Below are 19,601 nucleotides of genomic sequence, written 5' to 3' on the forward strand. Positions count from 1 at the left end.
CCAACTAAGCTGAAACGTCACATGACACAGAGGCTGTCAGGGCCCAGAGTCGCTTGCCTCACCCTTAGGTTCATACAGCGAATGAGGCAGCAGCAGGACTCACAGCCAGGACGGTCCTGGTCTTGGGCCCCTCTGTAGACTGCACCACTACAGTTAATCTTCCCCAACTCCATGACTTCAGCATTTCCTGCCTGCTTTATTCCTAGGGTAAGAGTTTCACTCAAAACAATTCAGTGAAGCAAAGGCCTTTGGTGACCCCATCTTTCACTATCTTGTCCCAATAAAAGAACAGACTGGCAGGGCGTGGCAGTGTAATCCCCTCAGCACACAGGCAGCTGAAGCAGGAGGATCATACGTTTAGGTTACATAAGAGATACCATCACCCTGAAAACAGAACATGCTGGAACCCACAAAAGTACTGCTGAGCATTGAAGCACTCAGCAAACCAAGGGGACTGGAGCGGAGAGGTGGTTCTGAAGGCCTTGACTAGAGGATGAAAAGGCCTAGACCCAGGCCAGCTCTTTGGCCTGAGCTCAAGAGACAGCTTTATCCGCCCACCCCAGGTCCTACTCCAAATATCAGCCACAGCCATCATGATGGAACTGAGATAAACCCTTTATTTATTTATGCTTTTCCATTTTGTTTAAAACAACAACAACAACCACCTTAATATAACTGACAGCCCTTCCCCCTCACCCTTGACTGGGCTGGGGGTTATTAGTGGGGAAGCAGCCCCCAGGGATGGGGCTGACCGTAAGAGCCCCTCAGGGAGGTAACGGAGCCCAAGTCCTTGGCCTGGGGCACCTGTAGTGTGTAGTAACTGGGGACTTAACAGGGCTCTTGAACCTCTACTTGTACAGCATACACACCCTTGGCTGACAAGGGTCAGGAAGCATGTAGGGGGGGACGCCCACCTTCCTCTGTGTTCCCGCCCAGCTCACTCTCACAACTTAAGGCTGGGAGCAGGAGAATGGAGGGTGGGCAGGTACCTCACACAAATGAGTACTGATTATTAATGGCTCGGGGGTGACCCCCTTCTTCTCCGTTGCCCCCTAGTGGTAGCTGCTGGAGCTGTACCATTAGGGACACCTCCAAGTCCCCACTAGAGCCAGCACCACCCTGAGCCTCAGTGCCTGGTGCTATGGCCTCTTCCAATTCAACCATGGGGACCAGCTCAGCCACGGGGACCAGCTCTTCCTGGACCCCTCCACTGCCCGCTTTCTCTTTCTCTTGCCTCTCTTTGGCTGCTGCGGCTGTGGCTGCCGCAACTTCTGGCGCCCCCGACGCCTCTTCTGCCCCAGGATGTGGGGGATCTGTCCATGGAGGGGGTTCAGAGGGCTGGGCTGGGTCACGGGAGGTGCTCCGTTCTGGATAGGAATGGTGAGAAGACATTGCTTGTGGAAGGAAGTGAGTTCTTATGGCGACCTCCCCTTTGCTTGTCCTCCCCAAGGAGCCATGTGCTATCTCCCCCATGTCCCATCTCCTGAGCAACCCCCCTCCATGGAAGATGAATCATGGGCGGTGGTGAGAGGACCACACTTACACACAGTCACTCGCTCCGAAGGGCAGGAGGGTGGAGGAGGCATCGGGGTAGCATCGGTCGCCCTCGCACACCCCTGCATGGCTCCCAGCCTGCTCCCGGCCTGGGGGAGGGGAGGGGAGGGGCAACGTGGGGACAGATGGGATGGTGGGTGGGGGAAAGTGAGAGATCAGACAGGGACATCAGACATCAAGGGAGGAAGGAGGGGATCAGACCATGAATCCCCAAAAAGGCCAAAGACAAGGCCAAGGAGGATGGGTCCAGGAGACAGACAATGATGGCGCGGAGGGTCCGATGGAATGGGAATGCAGCACCCAGCTCTCCACTGCCCCTGCCCCAAGAGGAGCCTCTGCCTGTATCCTGTCAGCCTTCTGCTTCCCTTCTAGGTCCCTGCCCAGGTACCTGACTGCCCTGCTCCCCACTAACAGGGCCTTTCCTCCACCCCCCCACCCCGTCTTCCTGGCACACACACCTCACTTCTTGGGTGCACGGGCACCTCCTCCCCTGCAGACCTGCTCTGCTCACCCTGCTGCCGCTGGGAGGGCACATAGCTGACAAGGACAACATCACTGGAGCCTCCAGACTCCAGAGGGATGGGGTGCACCCGGAAGTGCTCAAGCATATCGAAAATGGACTGGAACCACAGATGTTGGACCCGGCACTGTCCCTCCTCATTTAGTGACAAGCGCAGGTGCTGAGGGCAGGATGACAAGTGAGGTGGGAGTTAAAAGTCCCTGTCAGTTATACATCCTTCCTCCCCTGCACAATGGGATCCCCAGATCCCCAGATTCTCCTTCAGGACCACTCACCTTGGCCTTGCCCTGGAAGTTGAAAGTGAGGACATATTCACCACGCCTTGTCTCACTCTGGCGTACCAAGAAGACACCATGGGAGCCAGTGCCTCCTTCTAACACTAACTGGGCAGCTTTGAGTCGAGAGAGCATGCCGTGGAACCAAGGATAGCCTGAGAGGGGCTGATCCCCCTCACCCCCCTCTGACTCCCCTTGGAACAGGAATGATCCTTCAGGAAGGAGAGAGAGGGAAAAGCAGGTGTCAGAGGCCTCTCCCTAGCCCTGTTTTCCCCTTGAAACACCAGGTCACTGGCTCTTTCCCCGTTTGATCCCTCCAGTTCCAATACAGGATCACAAACCAGACAAAAATATACAAGCACCCAATACCTGTGGCTGCTTCTGGAGTATCCAGGGGAGGGTAGGGGGTAGAGAGGGGATGAACTGTCCCTGCTGGAGGCCCCTCCTCAATGGGAATTCGAGGAGGCAATTCTGGAGGAAGCAGTTCCATTGAATCAAAATGGGAGGCAGCAATGGAGGCAGAACTAGGGGAGAAGGACGCTGACGGCCGGTCTGAGAGGCCCCCATAAGCTCCTGAAAGAAAACAGAGGGGCCAAACTTGAGAATGACACAGGTTCTGCTCCTGCAGGTCTGGGCTCCTGCCATCTCCCCATTGGCTGTCCACTTGCGTGCCCAGCCCCCGTGCCTCTGGAGGAGCGACCCTGATGGATTGTCACGATGGTTCTGACTTACACTGCTTGTACGGCTGAGGGACCAGGGTTATTTCGAGGAGGTCCTAGAATCCAAATGTGCCTATGTCTTTTCTGAATCAACAGCTGAAAGATTATTGCAAAGGTTGGTGGGGTAGGGATAGAAGCCCTGGAAAATGTCCACATTAGAAAGGAGCCCTCTGTCTCGTTTAGACCAGAACTATCATCTTGAAGCACCTCAAAAATGTCAGGAGGTCCATTCCTGTACCGAGGGCCTCCGAAGACTGAGGCTACAGCTTGCAGGTCAGCCTACAGCAACAGAAGACTTGGGAACACACTCCAGTGACTGTCATCTTGTGATTGCCTAGCAGGAGCCTTCCCCTTCAGGCCAGAGTCACGTGACTTTCACCTGAGTTCTTCCCTTTCCAAGCATCCTGGTGCTCACTCCCATGTCAGCTCTCAATAAGGTTCCTGGCCCTTGAAGCTACTCTCATCTCTCACCTCGGTACAACATTCTGTCAGTTCCATCTCCCATCTCCCTTGTTTTCTTCCTCCTGAGTTCCCATGATGCACCCTGCTAGGAATGCTCAGAAGACACTAAACATACCCCCCATTTTAGAGACCTGCTTTTTATTAGGAATAATGTCTTACCAATTCAGTTAGAGTTAACCCATGGAGACCAAAGAGCCCACTTGAAATACCTGAGTTCCCCATCTACCCCAGAGCCTAGCATGCAGCCAGTGATACACTAGAGCCTGACTGAGCATCTGTCAAACATCAGGCCTAGGCCAGAAGACACATCACCATACTGCTTAGAAAACAGCCACGTCAGAACCTAGATTAGCACAGCAGCACAACTTTGTCGGCAAACTCAGGAAATCCATTTCCTCCCTGTGGTCTCGGTTACTTGCAATCTGATGTAAGGTCTATGCTAGCTCTAACAATCCAGTCTGTAATAACTTTCTTGTTGACTGAACGCAGCCCTTGTGCCAGGCACTATGAAGCCAAAACTCAAGAGCCAATGGTCAGGAGAAAAGGGTAGAGTAGAGGCAGTCTACAAGGTGAGCTGGGCCATACAGATATCTTTCTGCATGTGTCAGTGTTTGATCAGGATGAAAGAGGAGGTGCACACTTGGAAGGCAGAGGCAGGCGGATTTCTGAGTTTGAGGCCAGCCTGGTCTACAAAGTGAGTTCCAGAACAGCCAGGGCTACAGAGAAACCCTGTCTCGAAAAAACAAAACAAAAGGAAAGAAAGAAAGAAAGAAAGAAAGAAAGAAAGAAAGAAAGAAAGAAAGGAGGTGCAAAGGCCACTGACATATGCTGAGATACAGGACAAGACTGAAACAAAGATGTCCACACAGTATGCTGGAAGCCTGCTCAAGAAAATCATTACTTCAGTCTAGACAGAATGGTGGCCTAATGGAAGGTGGCTTATGAAAAAAAGGTAACAGAGCTGAGTGTGAAAGGTTGGATAGGAGTTTTATGGGGCCATGCAGGATGGTCACTGTAATGATTTTAAATGGCAAACTGTGACTTAAGAGTTCATGGTATGTTCAGAGACAAAATACAAGCAGTCAGTAGGTCATAGGTAGAGCAGCTAGGGAACAGAGCTGGCCCAGCAGCTCACACGGGCTCGACCTTACCCTGCGACAGGCGGTCGTTACTCTCGCTGGGTCCCAGCAGCAGATCCTGGCTAGGCAGACTCTCTGAATGATTCAGGCAGGGCAACTCCAGGCTGTCTGTGTTATCCTTTGTGAGGAAGGAGGTCCCAGGGGCCAGGGGAAGGGTCATGGGACGGGGGCTGATAGCAGGACAGGGTCTACAAAGACAGGGAAAATGGCGCTGGGGAAAGTCACCAGGAGAGAGACACGGGTGCCATACCACGTCCAGATCCCTCAGAAACAGAGGCAGGCTTCTTACCCGGGGCTTAGGCATTCTTGGATGTCAGACACCCAGGCCTTCACATGAAGTGCGTCAGTTGTCTCCAGGATGTACTCCGAAGGGCCTGCTACCTACAGGGCCGAGAGGCGGGGCTTTAGCAAGGGCAGTGGGCAGGAGGCCTACAGGCCACATCCAACCCTGAGGAAAACAAGAAACCACAGCCCCAGGAAGACTCAAAGCCCCCTGACATATGTTCATCCTGCTGCTGAAGATACGTGCCTAAGTCTATCAAGAGCATTTTCTCAAGCACAGGTACTCTCTGGGGACAGAGCTTGGGGCTCCTACCTTAACCACAAATGTGTTCTCCCTGTCAGGCATCTCTAGGGCTGTGGCTGTGCGGACATCAGTAATAGTAGAACAGGGAATGCTGAGACGGGGCCGGGATGCCTATGTGGGAAAGGGAAGAATAATTGGTTTTTGGTGAGTCAAATCTAACTGTACCTCCCTCCATTCACCTTCCCTTCCTTCCTAGGTAAGGTGAAAAAGTAATAGTTCTTTGGTCTCAGATCCCCCCATGGCAACTGAGAGCCCCCAGTCAGCATGAACCCAGGACAGCAATATTGTGTATGTGGGTTAGTAACCCCACAGCTATCTGCAGAGCTGAGCCTCCTCTTCAGCCACTGTCACTTTCAGCTACCCACCTTCCTGCGGGCTCACCTTGGGTGGTACAAAGAACTCCAAGCGACTTCCTCCTCCTCCTTCTCCTTCACTCCGGAGCAGCAAGCGACACTTTTGCCACTGAGGCTGCCCTCCTCCTCCTGAGGTCAGCCCAGCTGCCCCTCCTCCACGACCCACTCCTGCTGGGTCAGGGGCAGCCTCTTCAGCCCCCATGAAACTCAGCAGCTCTTCTCTCTGTATCATTCCTGATCCGTCTTTCAGGGTTCCCCCTCCACGACTTAGCCTCAGCCTCTCAAAGCGATGAGTCCATCTCTCCCCAGGGGATGTGCCATCATTAGCCAATGCCCTACCAACTGTCCCAGCACCTCCAGAGGAGTTGGAGTTGCTGTTTCCACCTAGAACTGGAGGGCCGGATGTGGTCTCCAGAGGCCCAGCTTGGGAGGGAGAGTCTACGGCACCCCGCCACTGCAGGATGCCCCGAACAGAGCCTCTGACTGAACGGCCCACTGAGCGGAGGGAGAAACGCTTCTTGAGCTTTGGCTTTGAGGATGTTGTAGAGGAAGGGACTGAGGAAGGAAGGGGGCCAGCCAGGTCCTCAGAAGATCGAGAAGGGCCCAACACTGCCAGGGGCCCACCCACCCTGCAGCTCTCAAGGGACAGGTCGTGTGATGGTGGGATTTCCACACCAGGGCTCAATGGAGCCAGGACAGGTGGGGAGAGTGAGCCCGAGGCCCGAGCCACCTCGGCTTCGAAGTGCTGCAGGAAGAGCTCAGCAAAACGGCCAGAAAAGGCGGCCTCTGCTCCCGGCTCTGCATACTGTGGGTGGGAGGCCAGGTAGAGGCGAAAACGTCGGGCAAGATCCAGGGCAGCTGCCCTCGCATGGGACTCACAGAACTCTTGCCAACTTGGGGGAGGGGGTGGTGGCAGCGCTGGTGGAGAAGGGAAGACCCCATCCTCCGGGGAAGGGGCACCATTCATGATGGGCCCCAGGAGGAGGACAGGGGGAGCCTGCGGGGAACAAACAGGGAAGCAGCCAGAAGACGCGGGATGAGCGGCAACAGCTGTAGAAAGAAGAGGCACACACATTGAGTTACTGCAGAAGTGAGATTGAGTTATGTCTCAGCCCAGGCCAGGGACTCCCCTCCGGGCTCCTCAGAGGGCAACAGGCGAAGAGAACTAAACTGTTTTGCCCTCTTCAAGATCAATAACCCTCATATACTCCAGAGATGAGGGATGCTAAGCCCAATCCTGCTGCCTTTGCCACCCCTCTTCCTGTTGTGGGACCCAGGAAAGGGCCTTGAAGCATCTTACCCCACAGGGGACTCTTAAGATCACTGCCATCCCTTCTCTAAGACAAAAACCTTCCCTAACTATCACACATTTTGAATGTGCCATTCCAGAGGGCTCCACAAGGTCGTTTTTCCTTTCCTTAGACAACTTACTAACCTCTTACAGACGAGGAAACGGAGATTCAAACAAGTTCCAGAACTCAGAGTCTACTGCATTTCCCACTGCACAGTTCTAGTCTCCAGGGATATGCTGGACCAGCCTCAACCACAGCTCCTACTGCTCTGTTCTCAGGGGACCAAAGGGTGCAGGGATTACACCCTTTAGAGACCTTGCATCATAGGTCCAATGAGTGGAAGTTGGACTGAAGGCTCAGTTGTCTTCGAAGCTGATCCTACAACCCAGCATTTAAGCCCTGTGGGAAGTCTTGGATTGGCTGAAGGCCAATCTCTGGGTTGCCCCCTATAGTCTAGGGCTGAGTGATAGCAATGCTAGAGAAAAAGAGATGGTGTGTTGGGTCAGAACAAGTCTTTACTAGCCACAGAAGTAAGGCATCACACGGAGCCGGGGCTCAGGATTTTTCTCTCCCTGGGGAGTGTACCTGTGAGTCTTGGACTCAAGCCCCAGCTCAGCCCACCTGTTAGCTGTGTGAACCTAGCTTTTGTCTCTGTAAAACACAGTTACTAACCGCTACCTGCTACAGTTGTCAGGAGAAATGAAATGACAAGGAACATGTCTATGCTTTACACAGTAAGCACACATCACTGCCACCGTCACTATTTTTTATGGGGGAGGACAGTATGATGGGTCCCATTTGGGCTCCAGAAAGGAAGCGCTTCTGCGGGTGCCCCAACTCTTACATCACAACTAGAAAGTGACAGAGCTCCGTATGTAATTTACAACCGGTGGCTCTTTGGTGAGTGGTCCTGCCCTATGATAGACTGAAAGGAGACACCTCTGGACGGCTCAGGAAAGTCTACCCAAACTATCAGTGGTGCCAGCCTCTTCATCAAACCTACAACCAAGCTGCAAGTCAGAGACCCCCTCCCCTTCCTCCTTGGCCCTTCCTACATACTCCGATGGCTCCAACCACAGGGACAACTCCAAACCAAGGAGAAGCAGCCAGGAGATGCGGGAGTCACAGAGCACAGGGGAATCGGGGCCAAGAGGCGCAGGCAAGGCAGAGACAGTCCCCAGCCAGAGGCTACCTCGGCTCACACAGGCCCACCCAGCCCTCAGCACTACTGGCCGACCCAGCCCCCTTCAGGCCCGCTGACCCTGCGGTTCCTGGACTGGTGACTCAGTTTCTCTTCTGCCAAGACGGCTCAGTCACAGTTTTCCGGTGCACCTGCCTCTTGGCTTAGTTCTGACATTCCAGAAGGGCGGGTGGTGGAGGGTGCAGGCTGCGCTCCAGGTTCGGACCCTCCGGGCCCCGTGGTTAATCACTCGGACCCGATCCTAGTCGTTGGACACCCTCCACATGCCCCTGGGCCGGAGCCTCCGAGGGACCAACTATCTGCTGCCCTCTCGGGAGCCGAGCACCCCTCCAGCCCCGAGCCCCCACGCCCACCCCCGCCCAGGCTTCTCAGACGACAGGGTCGAGTCCGGAGAGGAAAGAGGCACTTGAAGAGGGGGGTTCCGGTTCCGGTCCCACCTGCATCTCGGTCCCCGCGCTTAGCTCCGGCAGCGGCGGCGGCGGCGGCGGCGGCGGCCGCAGCTCCCGCTCCCTATGCCCCCCGCCTCCGCGACAGGCTCCCAGCACGCGCTTCTGCGCAGGCGCTGGGACGGGTTCCCCGACGCGGAAGGAAGCGACCATAGAGAAGAGCAGTAAGAAGGAGGGCACCTTCGTATTCACTTCCGCCATCGTTCTCGGCGCCGAGGTTTTCAGGAGCTACGCCAACACAGGTCTCACCGAGCTCCCGTGGCTTCGGCAGTTGTACCTAAAAGGAACCACTGAGGCAGCTGTGGGAAGCCGATGGGTCTGTCATCCGAAGCAAATTCTAGACAAAGGCGAGAAGTTAACCATAGAGAAGCCACTTGAGCGGAGAGAGTAGCCGCCCACTAAGAGAAATCAGCGAGATGATAAAGCTCTTTGAAGAGCTGGCTGCAGCCTAGAGCGCCTGGCCCTGCATCGAGGGGTACACGGACACCGCCCCCAGGGAGCTGGCGAGCGTTGTAGCGGTGACCTTGGGAGACCGAGTGGAGCAGGCGGAGCCTGAACTTAACGACCTTGGTCTTTCAGGGGAAAGGGACAAGGTGGTCCTGGAGGGCTCTAACTTAGACTGGAACTAAAGTTGGGACAGCAATAGTGAGGTCAGTTTTGGACATGCTTGCGGGACATCAGTAGGTACGTGGAGATAGAGCTTGAAGTTCAAGAGAGGCTTCAGGGCAAGTTAGAGGGATGACGAACGTAAGGTACAAAGTGCTGTTGAGACCTTGCGCACAAATATCCTCTAGCAACCCAAGATCCGCATTGATCCAGCGTCACTACAGCTGAAGTAATTGAAAAGGCCAGAGTAGATTGGGATCATTGACAGGGCCCAAAAGATTATGTCTATAGCTTGTCATCTGTGATTGTACTCTACTCCTGCGGTTGGTCGCTTTCACCCACAGAGGGGCTCTAGTCTCTTGGTGTGGCAAGATGATTTTCATATATTCAAATTTAAATCCTAATGGTTAAGCAACTCAGTGTGAGGAGTGTCACTCTTTCTAAGATCGTCAATAAAATTTCCAGAACTAGGCTAGTGAGATGCCTTTTCAGTAAAAGTGCTTGTGTTTTCTATGCCAGCCTGATAGCCAGAATTCCGTCCCCAGAACCCACTGTGGAAAGAGTAAGGATGTTGGAAAGTTGGCTTCTGACTTAGAACATGGCACACACACCACACACGTGTGACACCCGCCCCCCCCAATCACATACACATAAACAAAGTGGAAATAAAATGTAAATAAGTTACACTGCTGGAAAGAGAGCTAAGTGATTAAAAGACTAGCAGCTCTTGCAGAGGCCCAGCAACCACTTGGTGGTTCAGAACTGACTATAACTCCAGCTCCAGGGGATCTGGTGCCTTATGATCTCAACAGGGACACATACATACATGCAGGCAGGCAAAAGGCACACATAAGCTAAAATAATATTAATTTTGGAAAATTTAAGCCAGGCAGTAAGGACCAATGCCTTTAATCCCAGCACTTTGGAGGCTGAGGCAGGTGGATATCTGAGTTCTAGGCCAGCCTGGTATATAGAGCAAGTTCTAGGATGGCCAGGGATAAACAATGAAAACCATGTCACAAATTTTAAAAAAATTTTTTTTTTTTTAATCTCCAAAGCCAACTAGCTGACGAGATCAAATGCTATCCTGGAACCCAGAGGCAAGTGACCCAGAAGATGGATATAGATCAAGAACTTGTTGCACATAACGAATGTTTGTCCAGAGGTGCCATCTTTCCCCCATGGAGTTAGAAAATCTTAGAAAAAAACAACAGACAAGTTCTGGTGTACTCAGTCTTTTGTTTTAAAAGATTTTTAAAAACTTATGTTCCTTATCTGTATATAAATGGTCCACTGCAAGAGTACCATGTGCCCCTAACTACTGAACTCTCTCTCCAGACCTGTGGCTTAGCCAGTCTTAAATCACCCAGGATGTAACACAGCACAAGCCACCAGCTCAGGGTTAACTTTGTTAGGTCTTCATTGCCAGGATTATCTACCTTTTTTACCATTTTAAAGGAAGAGGCAAATGTAGGGATCCCTGTCCTGTGACTGTTTCCCACACCCTCCCTCTAGCTTACCTATTCATCAACTAGCATAGACAGAGTTCAAGAACACAAAAGGGCAAATGGCTATTGATAAGTTTGGGTATGTTCTGTCTAAACTGCCCGACCTTTTGGAAGTGGGGCAGGGTCATTGTTGAGGATTAAACCCAGGGCCGGGAACATGCTAGATATTTTACTGCTGAGCTACTTCCCAGAACTCAATCAGAGTTTTTGAAGTGATTGAAATAGTCTGATATTGTAGTCGCTTGGTCACAGGCTTGGTTTGGTGTGCTCAGTAAACTGAAGTTTGGTTTTTTTTTTTTTTTTTTTTTTTTTTTATTAAAATACCTATCTAAACCTGCTATAGTGACCTGAGCCTTTAATCCCAGCAGGCAGTCTGAACTCTATGGGTTCAAGGTCTATTGGTCTACATACTGAGTTTAGGGACAGCCAGAGCTATTTGGTGAGACCTTGATTCATAAAAAAACAAACCAAAACCAATATAGGTGTATACCTGTAGTTGGCTACTGTATAAGCACAGGAAATGTTCTTGGGTAAGAGGTGGAGTTGTCTATTAGAGATGGAGTCGTAGGTTGAATTGCACAAAGCAGTGTGGTGATCAGACAAAGGACGTGTCAGGGACTGGGCCTAGGGCCTCAGTAGAACAAGAAACATTTAGCAAGTACACAGGGAAGGATTAGAAGGAGCTGGGTTGTATTTCCCAGGAGCATTAGAAATGAGATTTGGAGGCTGGAGAGATGGCTCAGAGGTTAAGAGCACTGACTGCTCTCCTGGAGGTCCTGAGTTCAATTCCCAGCAACCACATGGTGGCTCACAACCATCCGTAATGTGATCTGACCTCCTCTTCTGGAGTGTCTGAAGACAGCTACANTGTACTTACACATATAATAAATAATTTAAAAAAAAAAAAAAGAAATGAGATTTGTGTTCTAGCAATTTGTTGGAAGAGAGGAAGAGAGGCAAAGGAGATCCACTCCCCCCAAAGTGCTCCTAAAAGAAACCAGGAAGGGATTTAGCTAAGCATGTGGTACCTAACAATGAGTAAGTAGTTGATTTGCATCTACAATATAAATTATTCCTCAGATTTGCCCCAGCTATAGAAAAGCTAGGTCTTTGACAAACCAGCCTTCGTGAGCCAGTGACCTAAGGCTACCCTGGAAGCCTGGGCACTTGGGGTTTTTGTTTTTTGCTTTAAAAAAAAAAAGATTTATTTATTTCATATATGTGAGTACACTGTCACTGTCTTCAGACACATCAGAAGAGGGCATCGAATCCCCATTACAGATGGTTTAAGCCACCATATGGTTGCTGGGATTTGAACTCAGGACCTCTGGAAGAACAGTCAGTGCTCTTAACCACTGAGCCACCTCTCCAGCCAGCACTTGTATTTTTAAGGCAGAAGCCTCCAGTAGCCTACATGAGGAATATATACTGAGCTAAGCAAGATGACTCATGCTTATTATCCTCAAACTGAGGAGGCTGATGTAGAAAGAATGAAGTGAGTTTGAAGCCAGCCTGGGCTACATAGTAACTTTTAGGCCAGCTTGGACTATGGAGTGAGACCCTGTCTTCAGGAAGTAGAGCCAGACATAGTGGCACACAGGTTTAGTCCCAGCATTCTGGAAGTAGAGGCAGTCAGATCTCTGTTGGTTGAAGACCAACCTGGTCTACACGGAAATGTCTGGGTCAACCAGGCATGCATAGTAAGACCCTGTCTTGAAAATAAATAAAAAGGGCTGGAAAGATGGCTCAAAAATTGAAAGCAGTTGTTTTTCTTGCAGAAGAGTTGAGTTCAATTCATGGCACATACAAGGTAGCTCATAATCAACTATAATTCCAGTTCTACATACACACACTCAGGCACACACAGAATAAATATTAAAAGATAAATAGCCAAGCCGGGCGTGGTGGCACACTCCTTTAATCCCAGCACTTGGGAGGCAGAGGCAGGCGGATTTCTGAGTTCGAGGCCAGCCTGGTCTACAAAGTGAGTTCCAGGACAGCCAGGGCTGTACAGAGAAACCCTGTCTTGAAATACCAAAAGAAAAAAAAAATAGTCACGTGTGCTGGTATACATATTTAATGCCAGCAGAGACAGAGGCAATTAGATGACTATAAGTGTTTTTGAGACAAGGTCTCACTGTGTTGTCCTATCTGACCTAGAACTCACTATGTAGACTGGAACTCACAAAAATCTGGCTGTCTCTGGCTTCTGAGTGCTGAGATTAGAGATATTCAACACGGTGTCTGACCTGAACAAAATTTAAAAAACCAACCAAACAAAAAACAGGCAAGCGAATGAAATTTAATTTTTTAAAGTTCCAGTTGCTTAGTGTGTCTGAGCACAAGGTTCCATAGACATCAGGGAACAACTTTGAGGGGTCAGTTCTCCCTTCTGCCACATGGGCCTTGAGGATTAACTTGTCAGGTTTGGTCGTTGGTACGGTGGTTGGTACCTTTACTGGCTAAGCCATCTTGTCAGCTCAACTTTAGGTATTTAGGTGTCAGTTCCTGAGTCCCTGTTTTATGGCATAGGTCTCCAATAGCATGAGTTATGATATTTGAGCCAGGTGCGATGACTCATACGTGTAATCCCAGCACTTGGGAGGCTCATACAGAAAGATCAAGGTAAATTTGAGGCCAGCCTGGGCTACATAGTGACTTTTACTCCAGCTCAGACTGTATAGTGAGACCCTCTCTCTAAAATAAATAAAATGAGGGCCGGAGAGGTGGCTCAGTGGTTGAGAGTACTGGGTGCTCTTCCCGAAGAGCCAGGTTCAATTCCCAGCCCCCATGTAGCAGCTCCAACTGTCTGTAAATACAGTTTCAGAGAATCTGACATCCTCTTCTGTCCTCTTGGAGCATGAGGTACACACATAGTACAGACAGACAGACAGACAAGCAAAACCCATACACATAAAAATAAATAACCCAGGCAGGTATGATGCACACAGCTTTAATCCCAGGATTTAGGAGGCAGAGGAAGGTAGATTTCTGTGAGTTTGAGGCCAGCCGGGTCCGTATGAAAAGTTCATCCCAGGCTAACATCAAGACCCTTTTCCAAATAAATAATAGCTACATTGGGTAGTTCATAACTATGTGTGGCCGGGTGTGGTGGTGCACGCCTTTAATCCCAGCACTTGGGAGGCAGAGGCAGGCAGATTTCTGAGTTCGAGGCCAGCTTGGTCTACAAAGTAAGTTCCAGGACAGCCAGGGCTATACAGAGAAACCCAGTCTCGGGGGGGGGGGGGAACTATGTGTGACTTTAGTTCCATGAGAAAACTAGACTCTCCACTTGACTCTTAGGGTACCTGCACATACTTGCATATCCATGTTCACTGGAGGACTATGCATGAAAGTTCAGTTATGGCACCAACAACTCTGGTGTCTACCAACAAAAGAATGGATAAAGGAAATGTACTATGGGTGGGACCCACCAGTGCACCTAGGTTTAACCCCTAGTCCCCACACTGGTGCTCTATAACTAGAGTTCCGGGAGGTCTGGCATTCTCTTCTGATCCCCAAGGCTGCTACGCACTCATGTGATCCACAAGCATACAGACTGGGAAAACTCACACTAAGATAGGAAACGTGTATGTGATGAGGGCTGGAGAGATGGCATGGATGCTCTTCCAAAGGACTTGGTGACTCCCAGCACCCACATGGCAGGTCACAACAGTCCATACATCCAGTTCCGGTGGATTGGAAACCCTCCTCTGGCCTCTGTGAGCAATGAATTTTTTAAGCCATAAAGAGCAAAGTTATATTGTTTTCAGGAAAATGCTTGTAACTGGAAAGAAGCATTAAGTGAACTAAGTCTCAGAAAGACAAAAAGCTGGTGTCGGTCTCCTGGGTCCTAAGTTATACAGAGATGCACAAGTAGAGCAGATGGCTTGAACTAGAAGTGAAACAGACGTGACTGGGAAGGGCGAGGGCTGGAAATGCTCACAGTACTCTAGCTGTACGAAAATGTTCTTAGGGCTGGGTGTGATCCTCCACCTGGGAAGCAGAGGCAGACAGATCTCTGTGAGTTCAAAGCCAGCCTATCCTATCTACAAAAAGAGTTCTAGGCCAGCCAGGAGTACACAATGAGACCTTGTCTCAATGAAAGAAGAAAAAGGGGTGGGGGTGGGGAGGGGAGGAGGAAGGGGAGAGAAAAAGAGAGAAAGAGATTTTTTAAAGAAAAAATGTGGGCTGGTGAGATGGCTCAGTGGGTAAGAGCACCCGACTGCTCTTCCAAAGGTCCAGAGTTCAAATCCCAGCAACCACANCTCAGTGGGTAAGAGCACCCGACTGCTCTTCCAAAGGTCCAGAGTTCAAATCCCAGCAACCACATGGTGGCTCACAACCATCTGTAATGAGATCTGGCGCCCTCTTCTGGAGTGTCTGAAGACAGCTACAGTGTACTTACACATAATAAATAAATAAATCTTTAAAAAAAAAAAAGAAAAAAAGAAAAAATGTGGGCTTGGTGGGCTGGAGAGATCGCTCAGTGGTTAAGAGCACTGACTGCTCTTCCAAAGGTCCTGAGTTCAAATCCCAGCAACCATCATGACAACTTGTGACCAACCCACCTTAAATGATAACAAACATCCATCATCCACCCATCTTATGAATGAGGGTATTGTTCTCCTAAAGATTTATTCCTGCTGTCAGAAAGCAATAGCATTACTGGAAGTGGGGGGCTAAGAAAATTTGGGCATTGGCCAAGTCCTAGGAAAGCTAACTGTATCATTTGCGGTCTAGACTCTGTGTGATAGAAAGTGCAGGCATTAACTGAAGTCCTGGATGGAACAGTCCGTGAGGCTGGACCATCATAGCTGGGCTATGTGAAATTGTTCTGGATGCAGAATTTTGAGGGAACAGCTTCTGAGGCAGCCTGTGAGGAAGCTGGATCGCCTGGGCTACTTGTCAGTGTCTGGTCCTTTTCTGTTGTCCATTGTATGATGTATTAATATATATACATACTTTAATTTTCCAAACTCTACAAAATGAAACATATAATCTAGTGATATTTCACTAAGGTGTCATTATCAAATATAATCTGTATTCTTTTTTTTTTTTAGATTTATTTATTTATTATATGTAAGTACACTGTAGCTGTCTTCAGACACACCAGAAGAGGGAGTCAGATCTCATTACAGATGGTTGTGAGCCACCATGTGGTTGCTGGGATTTGAACTCTGGACCATTCAGAAGAGCAGTCGGGTGCTCTCACCCACTGAGCCATCTCACCAGCCCTATAATCTGTATTCTTAACTCAGCCTAAATTTATCTAGCATTTCTATGGGCTGCTATTCTACTTCCTTGTCACAAGGTGGCGGTGTAGACTTCAGGTTGGATTCCTAGGACGTTTTGTTGTTTTGTTCAAAGGATCATGAGATCTCTCTGTTCTATCGACTCTGATCTAGCATTCAATTTTCCACTCCTCTCTTTATCCAGGTCTGTTTTATTCTGATCTTTTTTTTTTATTTTTTATTTATTATATGTAAGTACATTGTAGCTGTCTTCAGACACACCAGAAGACATTTCGGGTGGTTGTGAGCCACCATGTGGTTGCTGGGATTTGAACTCTGGACCTTCGGAAGGGCAGTCGGGTGCTCTTACCCACTGAGCCATCTCACCAGCCCATATTCTGATCTTTCTTAAAGAGGATATATAAAATTGTGAACACTACTTACAATTATTTCTGTGCTGATAATCGGAGCAAAATTATATGGGATCCAAATGCCATTACCATTGTGACCTCCATTTTAAACAGAAAATAATTTCTTCTTAATCACTAACTCTCTCCTTCCTTCAGAGACTTTAGCTTTTAAGCACATTTACAAACTATCTTTATTTATATCCCCTTTGCTCTCCTTTCTTTGGAGACTATTCACATTTACAGAACATTTTTCTTTCCCTTTCTCTCTCCTTCCTTTGGAGACTTTATGCAGATTTACCGAACATTTTTATTTCTTTCTTTCTTCTTCCTTCGGAGAATTTACTTTTTAATATTCAAACTCAGTATTTCTTTCTATGACCGCCTCTGTTCAGTTTCTTTTCCCCTTTACTGTTTTCAAATTTAATTCATTACCCTTTCAGAAGTTTGGGACTTCAGCCTTTTAGTCTGGACTTGGAGATCAGCTTGCTGGCCCTGGTGCCCTTCTGCGGCTCAGCTAGCACCGGGCACTGATTGCTGGCTCCGCCCCTCCGCTCGGTCTAGCGGGTTACCTTACGGGTTCCGCCTAGTGCCAGCCCTGGACAAGCCTCTCCAACGGACTATGCTTCGTGGCTGCAGGCTTTCGTAAGGGCGCCCGCCCCGCCCCAGGTCCAGGAAAGTGGAGCCAGCAGCTGCACCAGGATGCCGCAGACCTGAATTGGGCTGCAGTCTCTGGGAAGTTATTCTAGCTGGACCATGGCTCAATCCGCCCCTCCGCGCCTGGGAAGTGCCCTGTTCTCTATCTGGCAGCCGGTTTTGCTGCTCAGCAGGGGGTTTTAGGGGAACCACCCTCAGCCCGTAGCCTTTCTGGATTTCCCAATCCCACCGTGCTCCTGCCTCAGAGACCATCACTGGGAAGCCGGGTTGCTCCAGGAAGTACTTGTTCCCAGCCTTCCATCCACGACTTTTGCAGGCTCTAAGTTCTGATTTCTAGCTCCATCTTCAATGCACCAGTTATCATCACCAGACTGTCTCTAGCTGCCAGCCAACCAAGTAATGACACAGAGACCATTTACTAAATATAAAAGCTTGGATTTAGCGAGCTTGTTCCCAACTAGATCGTAAATGAAATTAAATCTTAAATTAACCCGTTTACACTAATCTATGTTCTACCACGTGGCTCATTACCTCTCCTTAGTACCTGCTTCTTCCTCCACATCTGGGTCATGAAACTGACTAGCAAATCTCCCGCCCAGAGTTCTTTCTAGGAGTTCCTAGCTCTGCCCAGAAGTCTAGCCTATACTCTCCTGCTTTGCCTTAGACCTCTCAGTTCTGTATTAAGCCAGTGAGAAGGTAAAGGAGATGCTTACAAAACACTGAGAACACCTTTCCACACTGCAAACGAGATTAACCCAGGTGTCTACCACAGGGCTAAATAATAAATTGTTTGGGGTGGGGGATGGAAGGCCATTCCATTTCAAGATCATCTTCCGAAAATGTTAATGATTCTGCACACACACATAAAACCTTCTGTTATTTTTTCAAAACAGGGTTTCTCTGAGTAGCCCTGGTTGTCCCGGAACTTGCTCTGTAGACCAGGCCAGCCTTGAACTCAGGGATTTGCTTGCCTCTGCTTCCCAAGTTCTGGGACTAAAAGCTTTCACCAGCCTGGCTCACAAAAACCTTTTTAAAAGTTTTAGTTTGGGCTGGAGAGATGGCTCAGAGATTAAGAGCACTGTCTGCTCTTCTTCCAGAGGTCATGAGTTCAATTCCCAGCAACCACATGGTGGCTCGCAACCATCTGTAATGAGGACTAGTGCCCTCTCCTGGCTTGCAGGCATAAATGCAGGCAGAACACTGTGTACTTAATAAATAAATCTTTAAAAAAAAAAGTTTTAGTTTATTCATTTATTTACTTACATATGTATGTGTGTGTGTGTGTGCACACGCACGCGCACATACAATGATGCTCATGTGAAAATCAGAACAACTGTTTTTTTTTTCTGATTTTTGGTTCTCTCCATCCAACCACGTGGGCCTCAGGAATTGAACCCAGGTCATCAGGCTTGGTGGAATCATCTTTACTCACTGAGACATCTCACCAGGCCCTCACCTTTTCATTGGCTTTCTTGAGGCAGGATTTCCTGCATCCCATATCAGTCTCAAATTTCCTATATAACAGAGGGTGGCATTGAACTTTCCACCTTCTTTCCCCCCCACCCCCCCTTGAGGCAGGCTGTCTCCGTGTAGCCCTGGCTGTCCTGGAACTCACTCTGTAGACCAGGCTGGCCTCGAACTCAGAAATCCGCCTGCCTCTGCTTCCCAAGTGCTGGGATTAAAGGTGTGCGCCACCACTGCACCACTACTTTCCACCTTCTTGTTCCTGTCTGTCAAGTGTGCTCCTGCCCGTAAGTGCTATGCCAAGTGCTGGGACTTCAGCCATCGGCTGACTAAACCAGCTCAGTCAGTCAACAGGTTCTCCACGGAAGGAGTGAGGATTAAAAAGAAAACAGACAATTATACAACACTGTAACATGACTCCAGTCAGTGCTGAGGCTGAAGCAGTGGTTAAGAGCACTGACTGCTCTTCCGAAGGTCCTGAGTTCAAATCCCAGTAACCACATGGTGGCTCACAACCATCTGTAATGGGATCCAATGCACTTTTCTGGTGTGTCTGAAGACAGCTACGGTGTACTCATATAAATAAAAATAAATAAATAAAAAAAAAAACAAGAGGTAGAGGATGACCTTGAACCTTGATCCACTCCCTGAGTGCTAGGATTCCAAGGGTGCCCCCCACACTGAGTTCAAACCTAGTCCTGGAAGTGTCTAGCCTCTGTACAATCTTATCTAGGACTAGTGTCTTCAACCTCTGAGACTTACCTACTGATGAATAAACTCACCTCTTCATAGTTCTCTCTGAAGCCTGGCTGGCTGGTTCAACTTAACAGATCTGGCTCAGACTCCTCATCAAGCTGACTGATTCACTCTGGCTTTTCTCAGTTTCTCCTGAATTGTTCTGCTTGGCCTCAAACTAACTCTGGCAATTTGTTCTGGACTTCTGGCTCCTTCTCATTCTCTGGCTCCTTCTGTCTTCACTGTGTCTAGCTTGGTCTCTTTCTGCAACCTGCTCCTGGTAAAACTGCCTCATTTCTTCTCTCCCTTTTCTTTCTGTGCTCTCTTAAATAGCTTCCCTTTCCTCCCTCTTTCTTTCTTTCTTTCTTTCTTTCTTTCTTTTCTTCCTTCCTTTCTTTTTTTTTTGTTTTTGTTTTTTGTTTTTTTCGAGACAGGGTTTCTCT

General features: G+C 49.2%; 1 protein-coding gene across 15 annotated transcripts; it reads right to left on the reverse strand.

Moving 5' to 3' along the window:
* Window positions 1-591: 591 nt before the first annotated feature.
* Sh2b1 (SH2B adaptor protein 1) lies at window positions 592-9,174 on the reverse strand. Of its 15 annotated transcripts, none has more exons than XM_021166398.2 (10): window positions 8,162-8,676; window positions 5,637-6,658; window positions 5,265-5,366; window positions 4,959-5,050; window positions 4,682-4,857; window positions 2,719-2,922; window positions 2,350-2,561; window positions 2,013-2,234; window positions 1,544-1,643; window positions 592-1,367 (listed from the first exon to the last, which is right to left on the reverse strand). In XM_021166398.2, coding segments are annotated over exons 2-10 (2,049 nt in total). In that variant the 5' UTR covers window positions 6,576-6,658; window positions 8,162-8,676; the 3' UTR covers window positions 592-1,365. The 15 variants fall into 15 exon arrangements, with proteins under 15 accessions (XP_021022057.1, XP_021022062.1, XP_021022061.1 ...); XM_021166403.2 differs by having other exon boundaries at window positions 2,066-2,234; window positions 8,539-8,675; XM_021166402.2 differs by having other exon boundaries at window positions 2,066-2,234; window positions 8,162-8,675.
* Window positions 9,175-19,601: the final 10,427 nt, after the last annotated feature.

The sequence above is a fragment of the Mus caroli genome, chromosome 7 (assembly GCF_900094665.2).
Source record: "Mus caroli chromosome 7, CAROLI_EIJ_v1.1, whole genome shotgun sequence".
Lineage (NCBI taxonomy): Eukaryota > Metazoa > Chordata > Mammalia > Rodentia > Muridae > Mus > Mus caroli.